This window comes from Aotus nancymaae, unplaced genomic scaffold (assembly GCF_030222135.1).
Source record: "Aotus nancymaae isolate 86718 unplaced genomic scaffold, 86718_ANA_hifiasm-v0.15.2.pri h1tg000011l, whole genome shotgun sequence".
NCBI classification, from domain to species: Eukaryota; Metazoa; Chordata; class Mammalia; order Primates; family Aotidae; genus Aotus; species Aotus nancymaae.
In genome coordinates, this window is record NW_026988422.1 from 83031908 (window position 1) to 83058205 (window position 26298).

At 47.7% G+C, this 26298-nt stretch overlaps 1 protein-coding gene across 1 annotated transcript in view; it reads left to right on the top strand.

The window, feature by feature from the left end:
* The first annotated feature begins 1077 nt into the window (after window positions 1-1077).
* The window catches only part of CYP46A1 (cytochrome P450 family 46 subfamily A member 1), a 41602-nt gene continuing 16381 nt past the window's right edge, over window positions 1078-26298 (top strand). The window contains exons 1-7 of the mRNA XM_064375206.1: window positions 1078-1311; window positions 7785-7865; window positions 8460-8541; window positions 16444-16517; window positions 16984-17070; window positions 24232-24370; window positions 24823-24933. Of these exons, the coding sequence (XP_064231276.1) occupies window positions 1193-1311; window positions 7785-7865; window positions 8460-8541; window positions 16444-16517; window positions 16984-17070; window positions 24232-24370; window positions 24823-24933 (693 nt within the window). The 5' untranslated portion in view covers window positions 1078-1192. The remainder of the gene's footprint in view (window positions 1312-7784; window positions 7866-8459; window positions 8542-16443; window positions 16518-16983; window positions 17071-24231; window positions 24371-24822; window positions 24934-26298) is intronic.

The window sequence follows — 26298 nt, forward strand, 5'->3', positions numbered from 1 at the left end:
GCCTCTTCTCAGAAACCTGGCAGCATCTAAACTCCCTAGGCCCCTCCCTCCAGCCCGGGGGACCTTCACCTGGGCTAAGAGTGGGCACACCTCGCCGTCCTCAGCCACGGCTTTCACGCTGGGTGGCCCCTGGGGATAGGAATTGGGAACCAAAACGCCCAGAGTTGGCCTCATCTTCATACGGGATGGGCAAGGAGACGCGGGTTACAACAGAGGGGGAAGCCCTGGTCATTATTTCGAAAATACCTTCTCCTCCGCTACCGCCGCCTCCCCGGCACATTTCCCGCTTTCCCTGGAGGGCGGACCCGGATTTTCATCCGCCAATTCCAACTCCTTCGGGCCTCGGCCAGCGCCTCAGATGGGGCTTCGCCTGGTCTGGGTGGGTCCGCAGGCGCCCGAGTCTCTGGGAGAGCAGCCTCTGGCCCCGCCGTGTGTTCTCAGTCGCAGACACAGGCATCCCCGAGTCCCGCCGGGTCCTGTCACCAGCCCGTGGGCCCCACTGGCGGACCGCAGGCGCTACGCGCGGACCTTCCGGGCGCAGGAGGCGCCCAGGGACACCTGGAGAACAACTTCGGGGGGCAGGGGTTCCCAGGAGAAGTTTGGGAACAGTAGGCGTCATGCGGACTTTTGCAGGCTGGAATGGGGTTTCCGGGCAGGTTTTAGGGAGAAAGGAAGGGGCGTAGGACCGCGCGCGGAGAGATGCCGTTGTTTGGAGGCGCCGGAGCGGGCGGAGCCAGCCAGCAGGACTTAGCGCCGCCGAGCGCGGAGGATCAGCGTTGCCAGGGACAACGCGTTATGGGCGGAGCTGCTGCTGGGGCGGGCCTGAGTCTGAGGAGGTGGGGGCGGAGCCTGGGGGGCTGAGCCAGAAGCTGAGATGTGATTGGTGAGACTACATGCTCGGGGCGGGGCCCGGGCTGGGGCGGTGTGGAGGTTGGGGCGGAGCTTTGGGGGGCGGGGCGGGGCGGGGGAGGGCCTTGAGCGCCGGAGCCGGAGGCGGAGACGTGGTTGGCGGGGACGGTGCGCCCTGGGAGGGGTCGGAGCCGGCGGGGGCGGAGCCGAGCGGGCGGGGACGGTGCTGGGTCGCGCCTGGCCTGGGGCCGAGGCGGCGCGCGGCGCTGACAGCTGAGTCGGCTCGCGGCCTCCCGGCGCCCTCGGCGCCCGGCCCGACCCCGGCCTGGCCTGCCCCGGAGCCATGAGCCCCGGGCTGCTGCTGCTCGCCAGCGCCGTCCTGCTCGCCTTCGGCCTCTGCTGCACCTTCGTGCACCGCGCTCGCAGCCGCTACGAGCACATCCCCGGGCCGCCGCGGCCCAGGTGAGCGGGGCTGGGGGCGGGGCCTGGCTGGGGCGCTGGAACTGGGGGCCGGGGAACCGCGTCTAAGCCGGCGTCCAGGCCGGGGGTCCGGCCTCGCCTAGTGCGCGCGGCCGCTGGGAGACGGCAGCCCGGAGAGGGGCGCTAACTATTCTTAGTAACAAATTACTCACAGCCGCAGCAGCTGCTGGGCGCCCACCGCGCACAGTTGGGCCCCACAAACGCGATGGCAGCGACAGCCCTGTCAGGTAGGCGCTATTGTTACCCCATCGTTCAGACGAGGAGACTGAGGCGCGCAGAGGCGAAGTCACCTGCCCAAGGTCAAACGGTTGGTAAGCCTAGATTTAAGCCTAGGTCAGCCTGCCTCCAAAGTGGGCTGTTAACTTTGGGACTGGGACAGGGTCAGCCTCGATTGGAGCACGCTGTACTTCAGTCATATTTCCTTTTGTTTGTATTTCTGTACTGGGACACCCCATTTGTCTTCTCCTTAGTACTTACAATTCCATTCTTGGTCCCCGCCCCCACCCAACTCACACCCCCCCCCAACTTGCCATCCACCCCCCACCCCAAGCTTAGCTTTGTGAAGCTTAAATTAAACGTGTCATTTCTCTGCTCCAAGGGCTTCCCATCACTTGACAACTAAATGCAGTTCTAAATTAAGTCAGCTGCATGGCCTGTGAGGCCCCTGCCGAGCTCTGAGAACCCACTCTGTACCCTGCTCTTCCCTCTTGCTTCCTCACTGCTGCCCCCAGCCTTTCTCCTCCCTACCCCTCCCCACCCCGCAGCTTCCAACCGCTGCAGCTTTCCTTCTCCCCCCACCCCCCGACCCCCGCAGCTTCCCACCCCCAGGGTCCTTTGCTCAAGCCTGGGCCTGGTGGGCTTCTTCCTCTGCTCATATCAAGCAGGCCTCCCCAAGCACCCTGTGTAAAGACCACCCAGCCCCAGACTTCTCAGAGGCCATCACCTCTGAAGTTACCTTCTTTCCACCTGTTGACTGTTCACCTGTTGACTGTCTGTCTCTCCCTCTAGAATGTGAGCCCCGGGAGGACAGGGACAATCTGTTCATTTGTGTATCCCCAGTGCCTGGCGTGTTGCAGATGCTCAATAAATATTTGTTGAATGAATGACTGAACAATGGTATTAGACACACTTTTTAAAATCACAGGACATGAACATTCTGGAAGGCACCCATCTCTAGCACAAGCCAGATGTACTGGTGTTAGAAGCCTGAATCTCTGCTTGATGGGTTCAGGAAAGATCTCTGTGGCTGGTGACCGAGGGAGGCAACTGTTCTCCCTGCTGGCTCTCTGCCCTCCTGGTGCTCTCTCTTCTTGCTTAGCTCCTCCGTCTTCCACTTTACCTGGATGGTTCTTCCCCCAGCATTCCAGGCTTGGCTTCAATGCTAACTCCTCAGGGAGCTTCCGCCTGATCCCCCGAACATATTATGTTCATTTTATAAACCCTGAAATCACTGTAATTTTCCTTCACCGCATAATGTTAATTGGGGAATTATTTGTGCAAGCTCTTGTTAAGTGTCTGTCTTTCCCAGGGGCTCCCGTTTGTCTCAGTCACTGCTGTGTCCCTGACATGTAGCACAGCAGCACATGCATAGTGGACACACGATCAATAGCGATTCGAGGTTGAATGGAGGACATCTCCCATAAGTTCTGTTATATATACTATCACCCTCTCAAGTTTTCAAATCAACTGTCAGCACTTAGAATTGAATGAGTTTGGTGCTTGTTCTGATAAGTTTCATCGTCGCTTGGTTTTCTCATAAACTCAAATGACCTGTTCCGGTCTCTGTGTCTTGAGAAGGCAGAACTGAAATCATCTTTAAAAAATTGAAATGTAACTTGCATTCTGTAAAATTTATTCTTAAGTGTACGGTTCAGTGGTTCTTAGTATATTCACAGCACTGTGCAGACATCGCCACCAATTTCAGAACTGTTTTGTCACCCCAGAAAGAAACCCCATACCTGTTAGCCGTCACTCATCATTTTCCCCCACCCCTCACAGCCCTGGCAACCATGAACCTGATTTCTGTGTCTATGGATTTGCCTATTCTGGACGTTTCATATAAATGGAATCACAATATGTGGCCTTTTGTGTCTGGCTTCTTTCACTTAGTATAATGTTTCAAAAGTTCATCCATGTGGTAGCATGTGTCCTTATTTCTTTCCTTTTAATGGCTAAATTCTTCCCAAATCTTATATCACAGAGTCTACATGTGACCTGAGTGTGTGGGGCGGGGAGGGAGGAGTGGGAGGAGGATGAATATAATCACGGTTTGGCTCTTTATTCTACGGAGGTGAACTGAACCATGCATATATAAAAAGATTTTGGATTAAAAATTTGTTAGTGGTCAAATATAAAACTGCACTAAATGAAAGTTCTGGAACCTCTCCGAGCAGAAACCTGATGCTTTGGTATTAAAAGTCTGAATCTTTAAACTATGAGTGGCGACACTGTGGGTGATGAGAGATCCGTGTATTGAGTCTCCAGTAGTGACATTTGCTCTCGGGGGCCCCAGGGCTTTGCCAGCTGGCGGGCAAGGAACCCTCTCACTGTGAGAGGCAACTCCATGCTCCTTGCTCTGCAGGAGGCCCTCCCTGAGTGCCCCTCCTCTGTGCTTTTCTTACAACATCCTACTGCACCGATCCGTGTAACAGCTGAACACTCAGACCCCCACACTCCGATCCCACACAGACACTTGTAGCTTCTTCATTTCTCTGTCACTGTTCTAACTGTCCTCATCAGCCCCTACTCTCCTGGTAGTGTGGGAGTGGATGTAAACTTGACAATGAAAGGTCTCTCCCTCTCCAAATTTTTATTTATTTGGGGATAAACTGACTCCTGGACGGTGCCGGCTCCACTCCAACTTGCCCAGTTGCTGGGATGGGGCTGTTCAACAAGGAGCAGGGCGGCAGCCCTGGGGGAGCCCCACAGCTAGCTCTGGCAGGTGGTGCATCTGGTGGGCTTTGGGTGCCCAGCTGAGCACTCGCCACTCTCCCCGTCTGGCACGAGGCACAATCATGACCCCTCACCCTCACACTTACCCTTAGTGGATAGCCCGCTCCTCCACCACTGCAGGGGCTCCCTTCATCCTCTAAGTGGCCTCACAGTGGGCTCTCCAGATGGCCTCTGCCCTGTTTACTGGCCACGGCTTTCTCTGCCCACAGGAGAGCTTGGGTCCCCACTCAGCCAATCGTGGTGTTGCAGGGGATGGGGAGGAGGGAGCTTTGCCTCTCCTCTCTCCCAGGGATGCTCTGCCACATCCAGTCTATCATAGGGACATGCCAAGTGGGCTTCTGTATGCCGGGGCGCTAAGCGACAAGTCCCCACGTCTGGCCATGGTGTCAGCCTTACCAGGTTATTTGTAACGCCTGGGTTTTCCGCTCTGTTGTCGCCTCCCCAGCGCCCCCTGCAGGTGCTGGAAGGAATGGATTTTTGTTCCCTTTCTTGCCGGGACATGGGGGCCCCACCCCTCTCTGTGCCCTCTGCCTTCCTGAGATGGCACTCACCTTCCTTCCCATGTGGCAGGGAACCCCAGGGGTTAGTGTGGAAGCTCTGGGCTCTGACTCTGTCCTCACTTAAGTGACTCAAAACTGAGAACATTCCGCCAAAGCGTGAGCTTTGGGAAGTGATAGTGAGGAGACTAGATGACTCTGGAAATACATCCAGTCATGTGTGATGTCCACAGCCCATCTTCCTGCGAGTTCGAGACCACTCACCTGGCGTGGGCCTCCACTGCGGGCGGGCGGCCACCCTGCACTTCCTTCCCCAGGGCGTTTGCTCGCCCACTCTCCCAGCGGCCTTCCTGCTTCAGTCCCCATCACCTCCCCCTCCATCCGCACTCTCAGCTTTTATTCTTGCCTCCTACTTCCCTGAGCAAAGGGAGCAGCCAGTGAGAGTTTCCTTCCTGGGCTCCACTGAGCAGCTACCCACCTCCCGCCCCAGGCCCACGCGCATCTTCCAGCTGTTCTGGGAGGGTCAGCCCAGGCTAGCCTGCCCCCTCTGCTCAGCAGCCCTGCCCAGAGCACCCCCATCAGCACTTTTCCTCCTCTTCTGCATCATCCCCATTTTTATATAATATGCAAGAATTCAAAGCTTGGAACAAAAGCTTTCCCTTCACCCTCTCGTTCCCTAAAGCTGCCGCCCCCTATGGTAAGCCACCTGGCTGACTGCCTGTCTCTGGGCCTCCCCTTCCTTCCCTCTGGTTCTCTCTGCCCCTACCTCTCCACCAAACTTGCTGGGGCTAGGCTCCTGGTGGTCTCCATGTTGCCCTGGATCCTTGTCTGACCTGGCCCCCAGCAGCCTGGACAGAGCCGATGCCCCCTCTGCCTGGTCCCGCATCCTCCTCTGGCCTCTTACTCCGGTCTCCTGGCTCTCCTCCTTCCTCCCCAGCACTCCCGCTCAGTCCACTTGGCTGGCTGTCCCTATGCCCCCGACCTCTCAGTGATGGCTCAGTTTTTGCTCCTCTCCCTTGTCTGTACCCTTCCCTTGTGACCTCATCCAGTCACTGGGCTGAAAATACCACCTCCCTGCTGTGGGCTCTCGAATTTATGTCTCTAGCCTAGAGCCCTTCCCTTGGCTCGAGGTCTAAGTGTCTAACTTCCTGTTTAGTAGTCCACCACAAACCTCGCTAGTCCCAAGCCAAGCTCCAGATTTCATCTGCTTGTCTGAGACTGGTCCCCCTAAAGCTGATCCTGAGATAAGAAGTGAAGTGTAAGTAGTTTAGTGGGGATGATGCCAGGTTGAGTGGTAGGAGGAGGGGAGTGGATAGAGAAAGAAGGTAAACAAACCAGTAAAGCAGGTTACCTCTTGGGGAAACAGAGGTGCAATTCCCTGGGAACCCTGGGGACTTGTGCACAGCACATGCCCAGAGCTCCCCCAGAAATGGAGGGGCTGGGGTCATGGTGGAGGGCTGTTCGAGGTGGGTTCATCTCCTGTGGGCAGAGACAGAGACAGCCCTGGCAAATCGCAGGGGTGGGTGGGCACAGCGGCTCTGCCACCCCAACCAGCATCTCATCTTGGTAACGGCAGCTCCATCCATCCTTCCAGCAGCCCAGGCCAAAAGCCCAGAGCCATCCTCACATGCCCATAGCCAAACGGCGCGTTCCAGTACTCCACCTCACAGTGCGCTCAGAATCTGATCCCTTTTTATCATTGCCTCCACTGCCCTGCTCTGTTCTGAGCCCTCGTCACCTCTCCCAGCCCCCACCCCCATCACTGCTTCCTCCCCTACTCTGGTTACATCTGTACAGCTGCAAAGCAATCCATTCAAACCCAAGTCAGATCCCATCTCTGCTCTGCTCAAAACCTTCCAGCGGACCCCAGCTCACCAAAGTCAAAGTAAAAAATCTGGACCACAGCCCACAAGGCTCTACGTGACCCACCCCCAGCCTTGGTGACCCTACCCTGTACTCTGTTTCCCTCAAGTACTCTGCCCGAGCCACACTGGCTTCCTCACTGTCCCAGCACACTCTGACCTCAGGATCTTGGCACCTGCTGTTCCCATTGCCTGGAAGGCTATTCCCCTGCTTCTTGCAGGTCTCATCTCACAAGCCACCCTCTTAGAGAGACATTTATGCCTGAGATTGCAATTTTTTGAATTTGAAAAATCAGTCCTTGGTGATCACATTGAGCAGTAGGATATAAATAACTCCCAGAAGCTTAGTGTTCCAATAATGGAACACTAGTCATATATGGACTTTAAATGGCCACCCACACACCCATCCCCAGCACACCTTCTCTGTACTCTGTTCTCTTTTTCTCCTATCATCCTCTGACATTGTCTCTATTTACTCTCTGTCTCTCCCTGGGAGAATGCGATTTTGTCGCCCATTGGGAATGCTTCGGTGAGGTTGGTAGGAATGAAGTCATACAGGAGACAGGAAGCCATAGGTCCCTTGGAATCAGCTTCAGGATAACACTGTACTGGTTTGTTTACAGTTTGGTGAACACACAGCAGATTTATATGCCCAAACCATCTCCTGCTGAGAAGGGCTTTTGGGGAGCCCCAGTACCAGCTTTGCAATTGTGGGCAAATGACTTCACCCTTCCATTTCGGCTGTCCTATATAATATGGTTAATAACAGACTGATCAGCCATGTGGGGAGGTTGGAGGGGTAAGCCTAGCATGGTGCCCGGCGTGGTCAGTATCAGGGAACGTCTGAGGGTGATTCCATACAATATTATTGGGTCCTTTCTATCTGCCAGCCCCCAGCCTCTGTGCCAGGGAGACAGAGAGGAACACAACTGTTTCTTTTCCAAGGGGGTCTTTGGAGCTGGTCAGACCTGGGTTTGCATCCTGTCTTCATTCTTACTGCCTGGTGTCCCTGAGCCAGTGCTGTAACCTCCCCATGCCTCAGTCCTCCCATCTGTGAAGTGGGCCTAGTGATGAGACCTTGTGGGGAAGGGAACATTCCTTCCTGTTGACTGCTGGTAAGCCTAATGTTTCCTATTTCTTCTAGTTTCCTTCTAGGACACCTCCCCTGCTTTTGGAAAAAGGATGAGGTTGGTGGCCGTGTGCTCCAAGATGTGTTTTTGGATTGGTGGGTTCTCACTTGTCACTTGTTGTCCTTACTCCAGGTTCCCCTGGGGCAGCTCCCGCAACTCAGTCCAGCACACAGACTCCCAGCCTCACCTTCCCCTAGCCCAGGTTACTCCCAGCCCCAGCAGTTTCTCCCCTGAGTGGAGGCAGGTGAGGCTGGCTTGGAAGCAGTTCACCCGATGCAAGACCTTAGACCAGCCATCAGACGCTCTCTGAGCCTCAGTTTCCTCATCTGTAAATTGGGTGGGAGTGTGACTAGGTAACAGTCATTGTTTGGTGTGACACTTTTTATACTTTTCAAAGCACTTTCAAAGATATGAATTGTTTGATTCCCAGGACACCTTTTGGGGCAATCAAAGGAGTGTTTGCAACCCTATTCCATGGCAGAGGAAACTGAGGCTCAAGACATGACTCAGCAAGTGAGCAACAGGGCAGAGCCTTGCCCCCAGGACTCCTGAGCCCCAGCACAGCACTTTTGGTAGCCTGCATTTAGCACCTCCTGGGATGGGACACATCTGTTTCTCTGCTGGGCGGGGTTGGTGATAGTCATACCTCAGGTGGTTGACAGCTTCCTTCGGCTCACTTTGGTTTTCAGGGCTAAGAAGTATGGACCTGTTGTGCGGGTCAACGTCTTCCATAAAACCTCAGTCATCGTTACAAGCCCCGATTCGGTTAAGGTAGGAGGCAGAGTGGTTTCCGTGGGGGAGTTCCCTCCCTTTTATTGGGTTGGGGGAGTGAAGCCTGGTTCCAGAGACTTTGGAGGAATGCTTCACAGCTGGGTGCATTTGGGCTGGTTTCCTCAAGATCCAGAAGGAAATGGCATCTTTCACTCTAAGCACCCACTGCTTGGGGGCTCCTGCAAGCCTTGCTGTTTGATGTGGGGAATAGATGGGAACCTTGCTGTCCCCATTTGGGTGGGAAGTTTTGCCCAATTGGTGCACACACGTTTAGTTTGCCTCTCTTTGCCTCAGTTCCTTCATCTGTGAGATGGGAATTATAACCCTATCTCCAGGGCTATGATGGGAATTAAAAATTCATCAGTTTATTTAACAAATAAATGTCAAAACATCCTTAAACAGTGCTTACTATGTACTTTTCTATACACTTGACGATTACTGACTCATAGGAGTAGGGACTCTTATTAGTCCCTCAGCCAACATAGTGAAACCCCATCTCTACTAAAAATACGAAAATTAGTTGGGCATGGTGGAAGGCGCCTGTAATCCCAGCTACTTGGGAGGCTGAGGCAGGAGAATCACTTGAACCTGGGAGGTGGAGTTGCAGTGAGCAGAAATGGCACTCCAGCCTGGGCGACAAGATTGAAACTGCATCTCAAAAAAAAAAAAGGGGGTGGCCAGGCACACCTGTAATCCCAACACCTTGCTTGGGAGGCCAAGATGAGTGGATCACCTGAGATCAGGAGTTCAAGACCAGCCTGGCCAACATGATGAAACCTTGTCTCCACTAAAAATACAAAAATTAGCCAGGTGTGGTGGCACATGCCTATAGTCCCAGCTACTTAGGAGGCTGAGTCTCTTGAATCTGGGAGGCAGAGGTTGCAGTGAGCTGAGATTGTGTCATGGCATTCCAGCCTAGGTGATAGAGTGAGACTCAATCTCCAAATAAAAAAGAGGAAACAAGGCAGGTGGCATTGTCTCATGTCTGCCTTGAAAGTTCTAAGAATGGGCATCTGCTATGGTGTTGGCAGAACTGGGCTCAACTCTGGGCTCTGCTACCAACTGGCTGTGGGACCTTGGACAGGTTGCTTAATCATTCTGGGCCCAAGTTTTCTCATCTGTGAAATAGGGGTGATGCTTCTTTTACAAGGTGGTTGTAAGAATAGAACTAAAGTAATGTAAATGAGCCATCTAGCTCCTGCCTGGCACACAGCAATTGCTCAATAAAAATGATACATTTTTTTCTTACCATGAGTGCACAGCAGATGTGTGGGGCAATTCTTTGAATGGAGGGTGACTGTGGTGACTCTGAAAGGGATAAAATACAACTTAGGGTCAAGACCAGGAGACAGGTTGAATGAATAATCAGGAATCTCTAGCAGAATGTTAAAAACAATTTTTCATAAAAAGTTTAATTTCAAACATAGACACAGTTTAAGACTTGTTAAAGCATGCTACCAAAAACCATGCAAGGAGGCTTTTGTGATGCTTCATGAGAAAAGAAGTTTAGATATATATTGATATAGTGAATTATATTGATTCGTATTCAAATGTTAAACCAGCCTTGCATTCCTGGCCATGATATATTATCTTTTTAATATATTGTTAAATTCAATTTGGTAATATTTTGTTAAAAGTTTTTGTTTCTATATTTATTTGGTTCTTGAAATGTCTTTGACTGGTTTTGGTATCAGGTTAATACTGACCTCATAGGATAAGTTGGGAAGTGGTAACTTCCTCCTCTATTTTCTGTAAAAGTTTGTATGGGAGTGATGTTATTTCTTCTTTTAATATTTGATAGAATTCACCAGTGAAGTCATGTGGACCTGGAGTTTTCTTTGAGGGAAATTTTTATTTCTTTTTAAGTTATAAATTTAATTTTTTTTACATTGTATGTTTTAAATTTTGATAAAATTTACATAAAATTTACAATTTTAACCATTTTTAGGTGTAGAGTTCAGCAGCGTTAAAGACATTCACATTGTTGTACATCTATCACCATCATCTATCCCAGAACTTTTTCATCTTTCCAAACCGAAACTCTGTATCCATCAAACAATAACTCCCCATTTCCCTCTCCCCAGACCCTGGAAACCACTATTCTACTTTCTGTCTCTTAAATCGGACTACTTTATGTGCTTCATACATGTAGAATCATATGGTATTTGTCCTTTTGCAGCTGGTTTATTTCACTTAGCATAATGTTTTCAAAGTTAATTCATGTTGTAGTGTATTTCAGGGTTTCCTTCTCTAGTTGACATATGGCATTCAGATTTTCTGTTTTTTTGAGTTTGATAATTCATGTATTTCAAGAGATTTGTTCACTTCACCTAAATTGCTTAAATTATTGGCATAAGTTGTTCATAAGACTTTCTTATATTTTTTAAATGTCTGTAGGATCTGTGATATGTTTCCTCTCTCATTCCTGAGGTAGTAATTTGTTTTGTTTTTCTTGATCAGTTCACTAAAAGGTTTATCAATTTTATTTATCTTTCCAAAGAACCAGCTTTTGGTTTTATTGGTTTTCTTCATTGTTTGTCTGTCTTCTATTTCGTTGATTTCTTCTTTCTCTTTCTTTTTTCTTTTCTTTTCTTTTTTTCTTTGTTTGAGACGAAGTCTTGCTCTGTTGCCCAGGCTTGAGTGCAGTGGTGCAATTTTGGCTCACAGCAACCTCCGCCTCCCAGGTTCAAGTGATTCTCCTACCTCAACCTCCCGAATAGCTGGTATTACAGGCGCCCACCACTACCCCTGGCTAATTTTTATATTTTTAGTACAGATGGGGTTTCACCATGTTGGCCAGGCTGGTCTTGAACTCCTGGCTTCAAGTGATCTGTGCGTGCCTCAGCCTCCCAAAGTGCTGGGATTACAGGGGTGATCCACCACGCCTGGCCAATTTCTCCTTTTTTTTTGAGATGGAGTCTCACTCTGTCCCCCAGGCTGGAGTGCAGCGGTGAAATCTCAGCTCACTGCAACCTCCACCTCCTAAGTTCAAGCAATTCTCCTGCCTCAGCCTTCTGAGTAGCTGGGATTACAGGTGTGTGTCACCATGCCTGGCTAATTTTTTTATTTTTAGTAGAGACGGGGTTTCACTGTGTTTGTCAGGCTGGTCTCGAACTCCTAACCTGGTGATCTGCCCGCCTAAGGCTCCCAAAGTGCTGGGATTACAGGTGTGAGCCACCAAGCCTAGCCTGATTTCTCCTCTTTCTTATTTCCTTTCTATATTCACTTCGAGTTTAATTTGTTCTTGTTCTGATATTTAGGATGGAGTTTAGACAATTGATTTTAAACATTTTTCTGTTCTAGTGTAATCATTTAGAGCTATACATTTCCTTCTAAGCATACTGCTTTAGCACAAGTTTACCACAAATTTTGATATGTTTTATTTTCATTCAGTTCAAAGTATTTTCTAACTTCCTTTGTGATTTCTCCTTTAAACCATGGATTATTTGGATGTATGTTTTTTGTTTTTCGAGACGGAGTCTTCCTCTGTTGCCCAGGCTGGAGTGCAATGGTGCAATCTTTGCTCACTGCAACCTTCGCCTCCTGGGTTCAAGTGATTCTCCTGCTTCAGCCTCCTGAGTAACTGGGACTACAGGCATGGTGCACCACCACGCCTGGCTAATTTGTTGTATTTTTAGTAGAGACAGGGTTTCACCATGTTGGCCAGGCTAGTCTGGAACTCCTGATCTCGTGATCTGCCTGCCTTGGCCTCCCAAAGTGCTGGGATTACAGGCATGAACCACCATGCCCAGCCCAATTTTTAAATGTTAGGGAATATTCTAGATATTTTTCTGTCATCGGTTTTTAATTTAATTCTATAAAGTCAGAGAGAATACTCATCATCATTATTTCAGTCCTTTTAAATTAATCGAAATTGGTTTTATGGCCCAGCATGTGGTTCATTAAAGTGAATTTTAACAAACACTTAAAAAGAGTGTATATTGTGTTATCAAACGAAGTGTTTTAGGAATGTCGATTAGGTCAAATTGGTCAATAGTGTTATTCAAATCTTTTAAATCCTTCCTAATTTTCTATCTACTTGCTCTAGCAATTGCAGAGCAAGGACTGTTGAACCCTTCATAATCATAGATTTATCTATTTCTACTTTCAGTTCTATTAGTTTTGCTTCCAGTATTTTGAAGTTTTATTATCAGGTGTGTACACATTTAGGATGGATATGTCTTTATGATGAATTGACTCTTTTATCCTTAGAAATGTTCATCTTTGTTCTTAATAGCATTCTTTACCCCAAATATATTTTGTCTACTTTAAGCCATTCTAGCTTTCTTTCTTTTTTTTTTTTTTTTGGTTTTTTTTTTTTGTTTTTGAGACAGAGTTTCACTCTTGTTGCCCAGGCTGGACTGCAATGGTGCAATCTCAGCTAACTGCAACCTCCACCTCCCGGGTTCAAGCAATTCTTCTGCCTTAGCCTCCCAAGTAGCTGAGATTACAGGCACCTACCACTAGCTGATTTTTGTATTTTTAGTAGAGATGGGATTTCACCATGTTGGCCAGTCTGGTCTTGAACTCCTGACCTCAAGTGATATGCCCACCTCAGCCTTTCAAAGTGCTGGGATTGCAGGCATGAGCTACTGTGCCCAGCCTCCATTCCAGCTTTCTTATGCTTAGTGTTGCATGGTTTATCTTTTTCTATTATATTACTTTTAACCTATCTGCATTTTTATATTTAAAGTGGGTTTCTTATACATAGCACACAGTTGATTCTTGCTGTTTTATACAGTCAGACAATCTCTACCTCTAATTAGAGTTCTTAGGCCGTTTATATTTATTGTAATTATTGATATGGCTGTGTTTAGATCTACCATGTTACTATTTGTTTTGTCTTTGTCCCATCTGTTCTTTGTTTCCTTTTCCTCCTTTGCAGCCTTCTTTGGGGTTAGGTATGTTTTAGTATTCTGTTTCATCTCTACTGTTGTCTTTTTATTTTTATTTTATTTATTTCTTTTTCTTTTTTTTCTGTGCTGTTGTCTTATTGATTGATTGAGATAGGATCTCACTCTGTTGCCCAAGTTTCATAGCTCACCACAGCCTCAAACTCCTAGACTCAAGCAATCCTCCCACCTCAGCCTCTTGAGTAGCTGGGACTACAACCATGCCCAGCTAACCACCATTATCTTATTGGTTCCCTTTCTTTCTCTCTAGTGGTTGTCTTAGGGTTTATAACATCATGTTTTACTTATATTAATCTGCCATCAAATAATATTATACCACTTCATCTATGTCTACTGTTAAGATTTTTCTCTGTATCACTGATGTCAGCCATTGATTATGATCTGCCTTGGTGTACTTTATGTTGTGTTAATTATATTTTGGATCCTTTGAATTTCTTAGATATGTGGGTTCCATGATCATATTTGTAATAGATGTTTTATAGTTCTTGTCTGCTAGTTTTGTCTTTCCATTATCTGGGCCTAGGTATAGGTCATAATATTTTGCTTTGTGGCATGTCTAATAATTTTTTATTGGATGCTGGACATTGTGAATTTTACATTTTGGGGCACTAGATTTTGTTATATTCCTTTAAAGATTGTTTCACTTCATTCTGAGAGATGATAAAGTTACTTACAGATCAGTTTGATCCTTTCCAGGCTTGCTTTAAGGCTTTTATAAGGGTGGGTCTAGAGTAGACTTTTACTTGAGAGCTAGTTTAGCCCCACTGCTAAGTAGTGACCATTCTGGGGCCTCTATTGAAGGTCTTGTGTCTGAGGTTTGTCTATTCTTGGTAGTAGAAACTTGAATAATTATTGGCTCTGTGTAAGCTCTGAGAATTGTTCAGTTAATTCTCCTTTTCTCAGAAGTTGTTTTTGCCAGTCTTCTGAAGTTCCACCCTACATTTGCATAGATTGGTATACATCTGAAGACTCAAGGGACCCCATGCAGATTTCTGCACAGGAGCTCTTTCTATGCATAGCTTCCCCCTGGTACTTTGTCCTACTAATTCTGGCCTCCTTTGGCCTGCCTGGACTCTGATCTCTGTCTATTCAACTTGGCATGGCTGTTGGACCACATTTAGGTCTCTTTTCTTTGTGCTGCTGTCCTGGAATTGCCTCTGGGTAGAAAGCTGGGTAATCCTAGGTCATAGGTCTCACATTTTTCTCCTCCTTCCTTGACATTCACGATCCTGCCCTGCCTGTTGTTCAGTGTCTGAAAGCAGACATTTGATACATTCCTAAGTTTTCTGGTTGTTTTTGGCACATGGGCAAGTCCTTAGCAGTTTCTCCTTCCTGGGTAGAAGTGTGCCATCAGTGTGTGTGTGACCAGAGGAAGCAGCAAGGTACTGGGGGTTCCCTGTGTACCCCTCACATCCCACAGTTTATATCACCAGGCCATCACAGAATCCCCAGCCTCTGGGACAGCAGACCATGGGAGTGCCTGGCTATGAGGGTCACCTGGTCAGACCCTGACGGAGGCCACTCTGCCTTAATGGTAGGGATCTTCAGTTCAGTCTAAGAATGGCTTACTTCGACCTCAGATGACTCTAGGATATTTGAGAGGGGCTTGTAAGGTGGGCATTTACTGTTATGGTCTTCCTCTTGGTGGAACAGAGCTTGGGTTACAAATGACAGTGTTTGGGGTACATTTGGGATCCCTGGAATATGGTTTATGACACAAAGTTAGCTACTTCTGGGGCTTCCTTTCAGCTGAAACATTGATATTAGACCCCGAGGAGCTAATCTCAGAGAGAAGCTATCAGCGACCAGCTTAACTGACAGCTGCGTCATCCTCTTACTGCTTCCCAGCACCCACAGGATAAAGCAGTAGCCCAGAGGGCAGGCCCCTGGGATCTGGGCCCCGCAACCTCTGCAGCCCCTTCCCACTCATGTGCCTCTGTCTGAATGTGCCAGGGGACCTGTGCTCCCTTGGTCCGGATCATGGCCTTCTCTCTCCTCTCGCCACAGCAAATTGCCTGGATTCAAATCCTGTGTCTGCCATTTACTACGTGTGTAACCTTGGGCCAGTTTTAAACCTGTTTCTCCATCTGTATGTAAGATGAGCATAAAAACAACACCTGCGGCCAGGTGCGGTAGCTCACGTCTGTAATCCTAGCACTTTGGGTTGACTGGGCATTGAGTGAACTGCAGGGCGCACCTGTGCACCTGGCATTTATTGAGCACCTACTATGTGCTGGGCACCATTCTTAACACTTCTCATGTAGAACTGACACTCTTTACAGCAAACCTGCTGGGCAAGAACTCTTCTTATATCCATCTAAGATGAGGAAACAGGGGCAGAGGAGGTAACTCATCCAGGGTCCCAGAGTTAGTATGTGGTGCAGCAGGGATGCTGAGTCCAGATCCAAATTGAAGCTGGCTGACTACACAGCCCACGCTGTTAACCACTGGGCAATCCTGCCTCAAGAGCTGTTGGCTAATGTTACTATTGTTACCATCCAGCTCTTGGTGAGGTAAGTTGATCTTTCCTCCAGGGAGTCTTCCTTGACTGCCTGGGTCGAGGGCATGCTAGCAAGACTGAATTATGCCAAGTGTCCCCTCCTGTGTCCCAGAAGCCCTTCCTCTCCCAGAAGGGCTTCTCCTCTTCTCACTCTGGTTTCAGAGCAGCATTTGCCTTTTCCTGTCTTGCTGCTTTAGAAGGTGATATGGTGTGGGTTCCAAGTGCGACACTGGCGTGAGCAAGCCCTCCTCACACTCTCCTACTGTGCGTCCGTAGGAAAATCACTTTGCCCCTCCGTGCTCCACTTTCCATCCCCACACAGCTGATATTACGTGAAGATAGGGAGGATTGTGTGGGATCATGCATGGGAAGTGGGTACACCATGGCTGGCACTCAGCCAATGGCCATTATTCGGGGCATGTCTCAGAGGAGCATTTTGCAGCTACTCATGGGTGCATGAGTTTATGTTGGTTTTTTGGGGATATTTAGAAGTTCCTGATGTCAACCAAGTACAACAAGGACTCCAAGATGTACCGTGCACTCCAGACCGTGTTTGGTGAGAGGTAAGGAGGAGTGGTGGAAGGCCCAGGTGGGAGGCCAGGGGAGCCCTGCTGTGAGTGAGGGCCAGTGCGGTCCAGAATGTGGGGTGTGGTATTGAGGCCCTGGCTGCCAGGCATGTGATGAGTGCCCTGTAAACTGTGTCCTCGCTCTTGTCACTAGCACTTTCCTCCTTCTCCCTCAACCTCTAGATGGCAGGAAATATGGGGGTCACTGAGGTTGGGTAACATGATCATCATGTTCCTTTTTAAGTTATTTTAAAAATTCTGGTAAAACTCACATAACACTCACCATTTTCCCCAACTTAGAGGGTCCAGTCTAGTGGAATTCAGTATATTCACAATGTGGCGCTGCCATTGCCACTGCCTAGCTCCAAAACCATTTCGTCATCCCAGAATGCGACCCCAAGCCCATCCAGCAGCCACTCTCCACCCCCCACCCTCCTTCCTGCATCAAATGTGTCTCCTGCAGACTCTTTGGCCAAGGCTTGGTGTCCGAATGCGACTACGAGCGTTGGCACAAGCAGCGGAGAGTCATAGACCTGGCCTTCAGCCGGAGGTGAGTGTGGTCGGAGGCTCTGTGTCTCCTGTGTGGTCAGAGGCAGTAGGGGCTGCCAAAGCGTAGGTGGGCCTTGGGGAGGGAAGTGTCCAACCGAGGGGGCCTCACCCAGCTGAAGGGAAAGATGAAAAAGGGGAAAGACAGGGTGTTAGTAGCCAAAAGAGAGAGAGAGAGAGAGAGAGAGGCAGGCCAAGTGGGACATGAGGATGAGCGAGGCCCCCACACAGTTTGGGAACATCAAGGCTGAGTGCCCATGATGGCCAGAAGCATGGGGGTTCCTGTCCTCCAAGAGCTCCCCCATCAGACCTCATCACTCCTTGTCAGGGCTTCTTCTTTTATTCATTTTAGTGTTTATGTTTTGGTGATATAGTCATGCTTTGTATAATGATGTTTCAATCAATGACTGAACACATATGTGACAGTGGTCCCATAAGATTATAATGGAGCTGAAAATTACCATTGCCTAGTGATGTTGTAGCCATGGTAATGTCGCAGTGCAATCGTTACTCACATGTTTGTGGTGGTGCTGATGTAAACAAACCTACTGCACTGCTGGTCACACCAAAGTCTACCAGATGTAATTATGGGCAGTACATATATTGATAATGATAATAACTGACAATGTTACTGAGTTATGTATTTACTATACACTTTTTTTTGAGACGGAGTCTTGCTCTGTCGCCCAGGCTAGAGTGCCTGGCACGATCTTGGACCTCTGCCTCCTGGGTTCAAGTGATTCTCCTGCCTCAGCCTCTCAAGTAGCTGGGATTACAGGTGCCCACCACCATGCCCGGCTAATTTTTGTATTTTTAGTAGAGACGGGGTTTCACCGTATTGGTCAGGCTGATCTCAAACTCCTGACCTCGTGATCCACCCACCTCGGCCTCCCAAAGTGCTGAGATTACAGGCATTAGCCACTGCACTGGGCCATATTTACTACACTTTTAACCATTGTTTTAGACTGGGTTCCTTCTATATATATGTATATGTATTTTTTTTTTTTTTTTTGAGACGGAGTCTTGCTCTGTCTCCCAGGCTGGAGTGCAGTGGCACAGTTTCGGCTCACTTTAACCTCCGGCTACCGGGTTCAAGTGATTCTCCTGCCTCAGCCTCCCGAGTAGCTGGGATTACAGGTGCCTGCCACCACACCAGGCTCATTTTTGTATTTTTAGTAGAGATGGGGTTTCACCATGTTGGCCAGGGCTAGTCTCAAACTCCTGACCTCGTGATCTGCCCGCCTCAGCCTCCCAAAGTGCTGGGATTACAGGCATGAGTCACTGTGCCCAGCCTACTTATATATTTTTTAAAAGTTTGCTGTACAACAGCCTCAGGCAGGTCTTTCAGGAGGCATCCAGAGGAAAGCACTGTTATCATAGGAGGTGGCAGCTCCATGCCTGTTATTGCTCCTGAAGACCTTCCAGGGGAAGACGTGGAGGTGGAAGGCGGTGATGTTGATGATCCCACCCCTGTGAAGGCCTAGGCTTGTGTGTGTTTGTGTCTTAGTTAACAATAAATTTTTATAAGTAAAAAGAAATTAATAAAAAAGCTTATAGAGTAAGGATACAAAGAAGATAATATTTTTGTACAATTGAAGTGTGTTTTAAGCTAAGTGTTATTAGAAAAGAGTCAAAAATACTAAAAAATTGAGAAGTTTATAAAGTGAAAAAGTTACAGTAAGCAAGGTTAATTTATTATTAAAGAAAGAAAAAAATTTTGAACTCAGCGTAGCCTGAATCTAGTTTCTTTAAGTCTACAGTAGTGTGCAGTAATGTCCTAGGCCTTCCCATTCACCACTCACTCACTGGCACCCAGAGCAACTTCCAGGCCTGCAATCTCCATTCATGGTAAGTGCCATATACAGATGTACCATTTAAAAAATCTTTCATGCTGTATTTTTATTGTACCTTTTCTGTGCTTACATACACAAATACCATTGTGTTGCAGCAACCTGCTGCACAGGGGTATAGCTTAGGAGCAGTAGGCTAGACCATATGGCTTAGGTGTGTAGTAGGCTGTACCATCTAGGTTTGTGTAAGTATACTCTATGCTATTCACACAATGAGGACATTGCCTAATGACACGTTTCTCAGACTGTATCCTCGTCATTAAGCAACACATGACTGTATTTTACTTTTTAAATAACTTTTATGGATGCATAATTTACATACCATACAACTTACCCGTTTAGAGTGTACAATTCAATGGTGTTGGTATATTCATAGAATTGTATCACCATCAACACAGTACATTCTAGAACAATTTCATCACCCTCAAAAGTAGTCATTTGGCCGGGCACAGTGACTTATGCTTGTAATCCCAGCACTTTGGGAGGCTGAGGCGGGCAGATCACCTGAGGTCAGGAGTTCATGACCAGCCTGGCCAACATGGCAAAACTCCATCTCTACTAAAAATGCAAAAATTAGCCAGGTGTCGTGGCATGTGCCTGTAATCCCAGCTACTCAGGAGGCTGAGGTAGGAGAATCACTTGAACCTGGGAGGTGGAGGTTGCAGTGAGCCGAGATCACACCACTGTACTCCAGCTTGGGTGAGAGAGTGAGACTCCATCTCAAAAAAAAAAAAAAAAAGCAATCACTCCCATTTCTTCCCAATTCCCCTATCCACTGGCAACTACTAAGTTACTTTCTGTGTCTATGGATTTTTGCATTCTACACATTTCATATAAAAGAAAGAAGCCTGGCTTCTTTCATTAGCATCATGTTTCTGAGGCTCATCTATGGTGCTGTCTGTATTAGTGCCTCATTCCTTTTTCATTGCCAAATAATATTCCATTGTATGGTTATACCATATATTGCTTATCCATTCATTAGTTAATGGGCATTTTGGTTGTTTCCACCTTTTGGCTATTATGAAAAATGCTGCTAAGAGCATTTTTGTGCAAGTGTTTACATGGACGTATGTTTTCATTTCTCTTGGGTATTTACCTAGTGGAATTTCTGAGTCATATGGTAACTCTATTTTAACATTGTAGAGAAGGTAATCTTTTACTATGGTATAATTTTGAATTGATAGAAAAAATTGCCAGAATAGTGTAAGGAACTCTGGTATGTCTTTTACCCAGATCCACTTATCGTTTATTGTTTAAATCACCATTTGCTTTATCATTTCATCTCTTTATGAGTATATATGTAAATATATTTATCATTCTCTCTGCAAGTATATACATGTATTTATATTTTTTATATAGTGCACATTTTAAAAAACCATTTAAGAATAAGTTAGAGACATTGTGCTCCCCACCTTTAAATACTCCCATATGTATTTCCTAAGAACAATGACTACATAACTATAGTTTATCAAAATGAGAAAATTAATAATATTACTCTAACACTGTTACCAAATTTACAATTCATATTCAAAATTTGTCATTTATGCAGTTATAGCTGTTTTATTTTCTTTGTCTAAAATGTGATCCATGTTCATGTGTTTCATTTGATTGCCCTGTCACTTTAGCCCCTTCTATTCTAGGACAGTTCTCAGTCTTTCTTTGACTTTCTTTACCTTAACATTTTTGAAGATGACAGGCCAGTTTTGTAGCTGGTCCTTCAGTTTGAATTTGTCAGCTGTCTCTGCACTATTAGACTCAGGCTGTGCCTCTGGTGGCAATGCTACAGTGATGCTGTGTCCTCCTCGGGGCATTGAATCAGGAGGCACATGCTACCAGTTTGTCCCATTGCTGGCCATGTTAAGTTTGCTCGGTGGTTCAGGTGGTGCCTTCCAGGTTTCTCCACTGTGAAGCTACTCTTGACTATGTAATCTGTGGAGGACTGTATAAAAATCCTTGCCAGAACTCTTGCTATAGCCTCCTCATTGGCCTACCCTCTTCCTGTCTCCCTCCTCCAATGTATCCACCCACCACTCAGGACAGATCTTGCTAAAACTCAGATCTGACCATGCCACTCCCCTGTTCTGAAGCCTTCAATGGCTTCCTATCATCTGAGAGATGAAGATCAGACCCCATTCACCCTCAGTCTGCCCCTACACCCCCCAACCTTTGCATCCCCTCTCCCCAACCTTTCTGGAAACCACTATGCTCTCTCTGGCAAGTCTGCTGTTCCCACTGCCTCAATGTGAACCTCTGGGAAAATCCTGTTCCTCCTTTGATACCCAGCTAAGATGTCACCTACTGAGGCTGAGTTTGTGCCTCCATCAAGGCACCTGTCACACCCAGTGCAGTGCTTCCATTCATATCCACCTCCCTCGATAGACCATGGATCCCTGAAGGCAGAAGACGCACCCTGTCCCTGACTCCTGCGCCCAGCACCAGGCACCCCACAAGCCCTCCAGGAATCCCCATAGAGTGAATGAATCCGTAAGTGAATCAATAAATTGGAATAGTCTCAGTCTTACTGGAAAGTTGTCAGAAGTGAAAATGGGAAGGAATAGACTGGAAAGAGACATTTATTTAAGAAATACTTCTTGTGCTGAGAGCCGGGGTTACAAAGGCCAGCAAGCAATCTTCAGGAAGCTTTGAGGTTATGGGAGAAATCAGTGCTAACCACATGATGGCCCACATGATCATGACATAACCATATCATCGTCTTGATGAAGCATCTCCAGCACATAGAACCTCATGTTTGAACAGTACTTTATAGTTTATGAAGTGCTTTCACAGATGTTTTTATTTTTTAACTTCTTATACACATAGCATAAATGGTTTACTTAACCGTTTTTAGGTGTGCAGTTCAGTGGTATTAAATTCATTCACATTACTATGCAACCATCACCAGGCATTTTTATTTTTTCAATCTCACAATAAGGTGTCATCTTAGAGATGACTATTTTATTGTAAATGCCAAATTTACAAGGCTTTATGAAAGAAACTTTAGAAGATGATTTATGTGATTATGGAAGTTTCTTGAACCTTGGTGAATCCTAATTCACTAATGAAGAAAAATAGGAACCACTGATGAGTTTCCTCTCCAACCATTACTCACACAGAATATCATTTTATACTTTTAATAAAATTGTGAGAATAAATTGCTTTTCTAGATTTTGGTTTTACAGGAAGACCTTGGTCTGAGTCCACCAAGGGAGTCAGGATTTTGTTGTTCGCCTGACACTGTAGCCCAGTTTTGTTTCTACAATAACTGCAAGAGATTCAGTGTTTGTGTGATAAACGGCCTCCTGCTATCTGGAGAATCAACTTAAATGTGATTTTTTTTTTTAAAAAAAGACAACTACAAATAATCTTGCAAATAAATATATACTTGCCAACCATGTGAGCGTTATGAGAAAAAGTCAAGGGTGCTGTGGGCGCATATATTGCACCTACCTGGGGCTTAAGAGTTATTGCCTCAAGGAAGTGGCCTTTGAGTGTCCATCTGGAGAAGGGAAGCTTTCAGGTAGTGATGGTTGTTGGGGTGTGGGTGAGTGCTCTGGGAGAGGGGATGTGTGTGCACCAGCCCCACGGTGGGCAGAAGCATTGTATTTGGAGGAGCTAAGAGGCTCTTGGAACAGGTAGGCAACATTAGAGGTAGAGGTCAGCAAGAAGCGGACTCCAACTCTTAAGTTCAGGTGAACATTTTCATCCCCCTCCTAAGAGCAACAGCATGCTTCAAAGTGTTTTATGTTGCAAAGTGACCAGATCAGAGTGGAGAGCCCCAGGTTTGCCTGTTGCCAGACCTATGCATGGGCTAGATATGGAATGAAGAGCTGGTTACGTTTTTAGTTTCTCTTCTCCCATTCTCTCTCTCTCTCTCATTTTTAGAGACAGGGTCTTGCTCTTTCACCCAGACTGGAGTGCAGTGATGTGACCATAGCTTACTCTAACTTTGTCCCCCTGGGCTCAAGTGATCCTCGTGCCTCAGCCTCCCTAGTAGCTGGGGCTACAGGAGTGTGCCACCATGCCCATCTATTTTTTTATTTTTATTTTTTTGTAGAGACGGGGTCTTGCTGTGTTGTCCAGCTTGGTCTAAAACTCATTGCCGCAAGCAATCCTCCTGCTCTCGCCTTTTGAAATGTTGGGATTATAGCCATGAGCTGCTGGTTCTGGCCCCATTTTCTCTTTTTAGAAACCTTCAATTTGAAAATAATTTCAAATTTTCAGATACATTTCAAGAATAAGAATAGGCCAAAGAATACCCATGTACTCTTTACTCAGATTAACATTAAAAGATTAACATTTCTAGGCCCAGGTGCAGTGGCTCACACCTGTAATCCCAGCACTTTGGGAGGCTGAGGCAGGTGGATCATGAGGTCAGGAGTTAGAGACCAGCCTGGCCAACATGGTGAAACTCCATCTCTACTAAAAATACAAAAATTAGCCAGGCATGCTGGCACGTGCCTGTAATCCCAGCTACTTGGGAGGCTGAGGCAGGAGAATTGCTTGAACCTGGGAGGCAGAGGTTGCAGTGGGCCAAGATCACACCACTGCACTCCAGCGTACGCAACAGACCAAGACTCCGTCTCCAGAGAGAGAGAGAGAAAAAAAAAGATTAACATTTCTTTTAATTATAAAACCAGCACTTTCTCTTAGCAAAAATTCAGAAACATGTAATGTACAAAGTGGCAGCCCCCCCCGCCCCCTCTAGCTCCCTTGGGGTTGCCATTTTTGTGAGTTTGGAGTGCATTCTTCCATATCTCTTTCTAAGCTCTGTGCCTGGGAGGGAGCCCTGTGGGTCGGGAGCTCTGGGGTGCAAATGGTATCTGAGAACTCATTTCAACATAGAGTTGGACACCATGATTGCTCAAGGACAGGCAGTGAAGTGGGAAAACAAAATGCTGCAACTGGTGCCCAGGGCAGGGCAGGGCAGGGCAGGTAAGGAGAGCAGGCAATGTGAGCAGAGGGCAGGAGGGGAACCGGGGAGGCCCCTCATGGACTCTAGGGGGCCCATAGTTTCTACACTGTCATGTCCCTTTGAGGTCAGTGCTGAGGGGCCACAGTGACCAACAGAGGACCTGTGGAACTGTTAGGACGAGAACAAGGAACAGTGTCCATCCTGAGTGGAGAATGGTGAAACCCCATTTAGTTCAGTTACTACAACTCCAAACTGCAGTCTGGGTCTCAAGGGGAGGCCAGAAAGGCTGGGAGGGACACCCACCTTCACTCTGACAGTATCCTCTCTGTGGAGAGGGAGGGCGCATGGCAGTCCACCATATTGGGCTGGCCAGTGGCTGTTGATGCCTGTGCTGTTTCTCCAGCTCCTTGGTTAGCTTAATGGAAACATTCAACGAGAAGGCTGAGCAGCTGGTGGAGATTCTAGAAGCCAAGGCAGATGGGCAGACCCCAGTGTCCATGCAGGACATGCTGACCTACACCGCCATGGACATCCTGGCCAAGGTGATGGGTGACAGTCGGGCATGGGGGCCAGGAGGGCCACATGGGGTAGAGGGTCTCTTCTCTCCCTCTTCTCTTTCCTTCTCTCTTCCCCTCCCTCCTGCTCCTCTGAGATTCCTCTTTATCACATTGCTATTCCTTTATTGTGGTTGCTATTCATTCACTTCACTGTGAAGCTAGTGTAGAATGAACACTTAAGGAAGGTTGCATTTCAGGGGAAATACATCTTGTCAAGGAGGAAAGCCAAGTTTGTGGAGTAGCTACTATGAGCTCCTTCATACTCACAGCATCCCATGGGGATCAAATTATCATGGGTCATCGTAAGCAGCTGATGATATGATGCATATAAACCCCTAGCCCAGGGCCCAGGTGTCTAGCAGAATGATGCCAGGCTTTGCCCTGGATCTGCTGCCCTTCTGTCTCCCAGGGATGACCTTGCCCTCTCTCTCCCCCAGGCAGCTTTTGGGATGGAGACCAGTATGCTGCTGGGTGCCCAGAAGCCTCTGTCCCGGGCAGTGAAACTGATGTTGGAGGGAATCACCGCGTCCCGCAACACTCTGGCGAAGGTACTGCCTCAGCATCCCCTCTGGTGACGAGCCACCAGAGCTGTTGTCTTCATTTGCTGAAGCACCTCCTTCAGTGATTTTTTTTCAGAATGGGTTTTGAGTACTGGTATGTCTGAAGTGACTTCTGAATCAGGATTTGCATGCGTTGCCTAAAGCAAAGGCTTAAAATCAAATTGGCTTAAAGTAAATTAGGAGTTAATCTTTCTCTCATGTGAAGTGATCCCCAAAGCAGGCAATCTAGGATGACTATGATGGCTCCATAGTGTCAGATTTTCCGGATCCTTCTGTCTTTCTATTCCACTGTCTCAGCACATCACCTCATTGTCATAAGATGGCTGCTGCAAAAGGTACACCCTGCCTGCCACTGCCTGTGCCCACATGGGGCCTGGGAACCGATCTGCCCCACCTGCTGCAGCCACCACCACCTGCACGCACTGTCCAGGGACCAGACATCCCCACCCACTGCCAGCACCCACATGTGTCATCTAGGGGCCTGAGGAATGGTCTACCATGACTCTGCCACCAGAGCCTGCCATTGAGAAGGCCTGAGGAGAGGCCTGCCCCACTTGCTGACACTGGCATCCACATGCATCATTTGAGGGCCTGGGAATGGACCTGACTTGCCTGCCCCCTGTGGTACCTGTGCACACCACTGGGGATTCAGGAGATTGATCTTCTTTTCCTACCACCACTGGCACATACGTGCACCATCCAGGGGCCTGAGGACAAGCCTGCCCAGCCCACCATCCACTGTTGCCTGCACCCAAGCATGCCATCTGGAGGCCTGGGGACTGGCCTGCCCTGCCTAATGTCGGTTGTGCCTGTGTGCAATCCTGGGGACATCTGAGGACAGGCCCATCCCTCCTGCTACTGCTGGATGCCACACATGCCATCCAAGAGGCTGAGTATAGGCCCATCCTACCCATGTTGCCACCAGTGGTGCTCAAGGACTAGCCTGGCTGGCATCTCCATCCTCAGCAAAGCCTCAGCTTGGCCTCCACTAACAATGACAGTCTAAGCCACTGAGAAACTCGGAGATAATCTGACACTGATTACAGCTGAAGAACTTATACAGAAACTAACTACTGTGCCAATCCCTGATCAGAGCCAAAGCACCCTACCCACCCAACACTATAGATGCATCTATAGAAAATTCCCCCACTTAAAAGATATAGATTGGCTGAATGGATAAAAAAAATTACCCAACTATATGCTGCCTACAGAAAACTCACTTCACCTGTAAAGACGCATATAGACTGAAAGTAAAGGAATGGAAAAAGATATTCCACACAAACAGAAACCAAAGCTAACAGGAGTAGCTTTAATTGTAACAAATAAAACAGAATTTAAGTCAACAACTGTAAA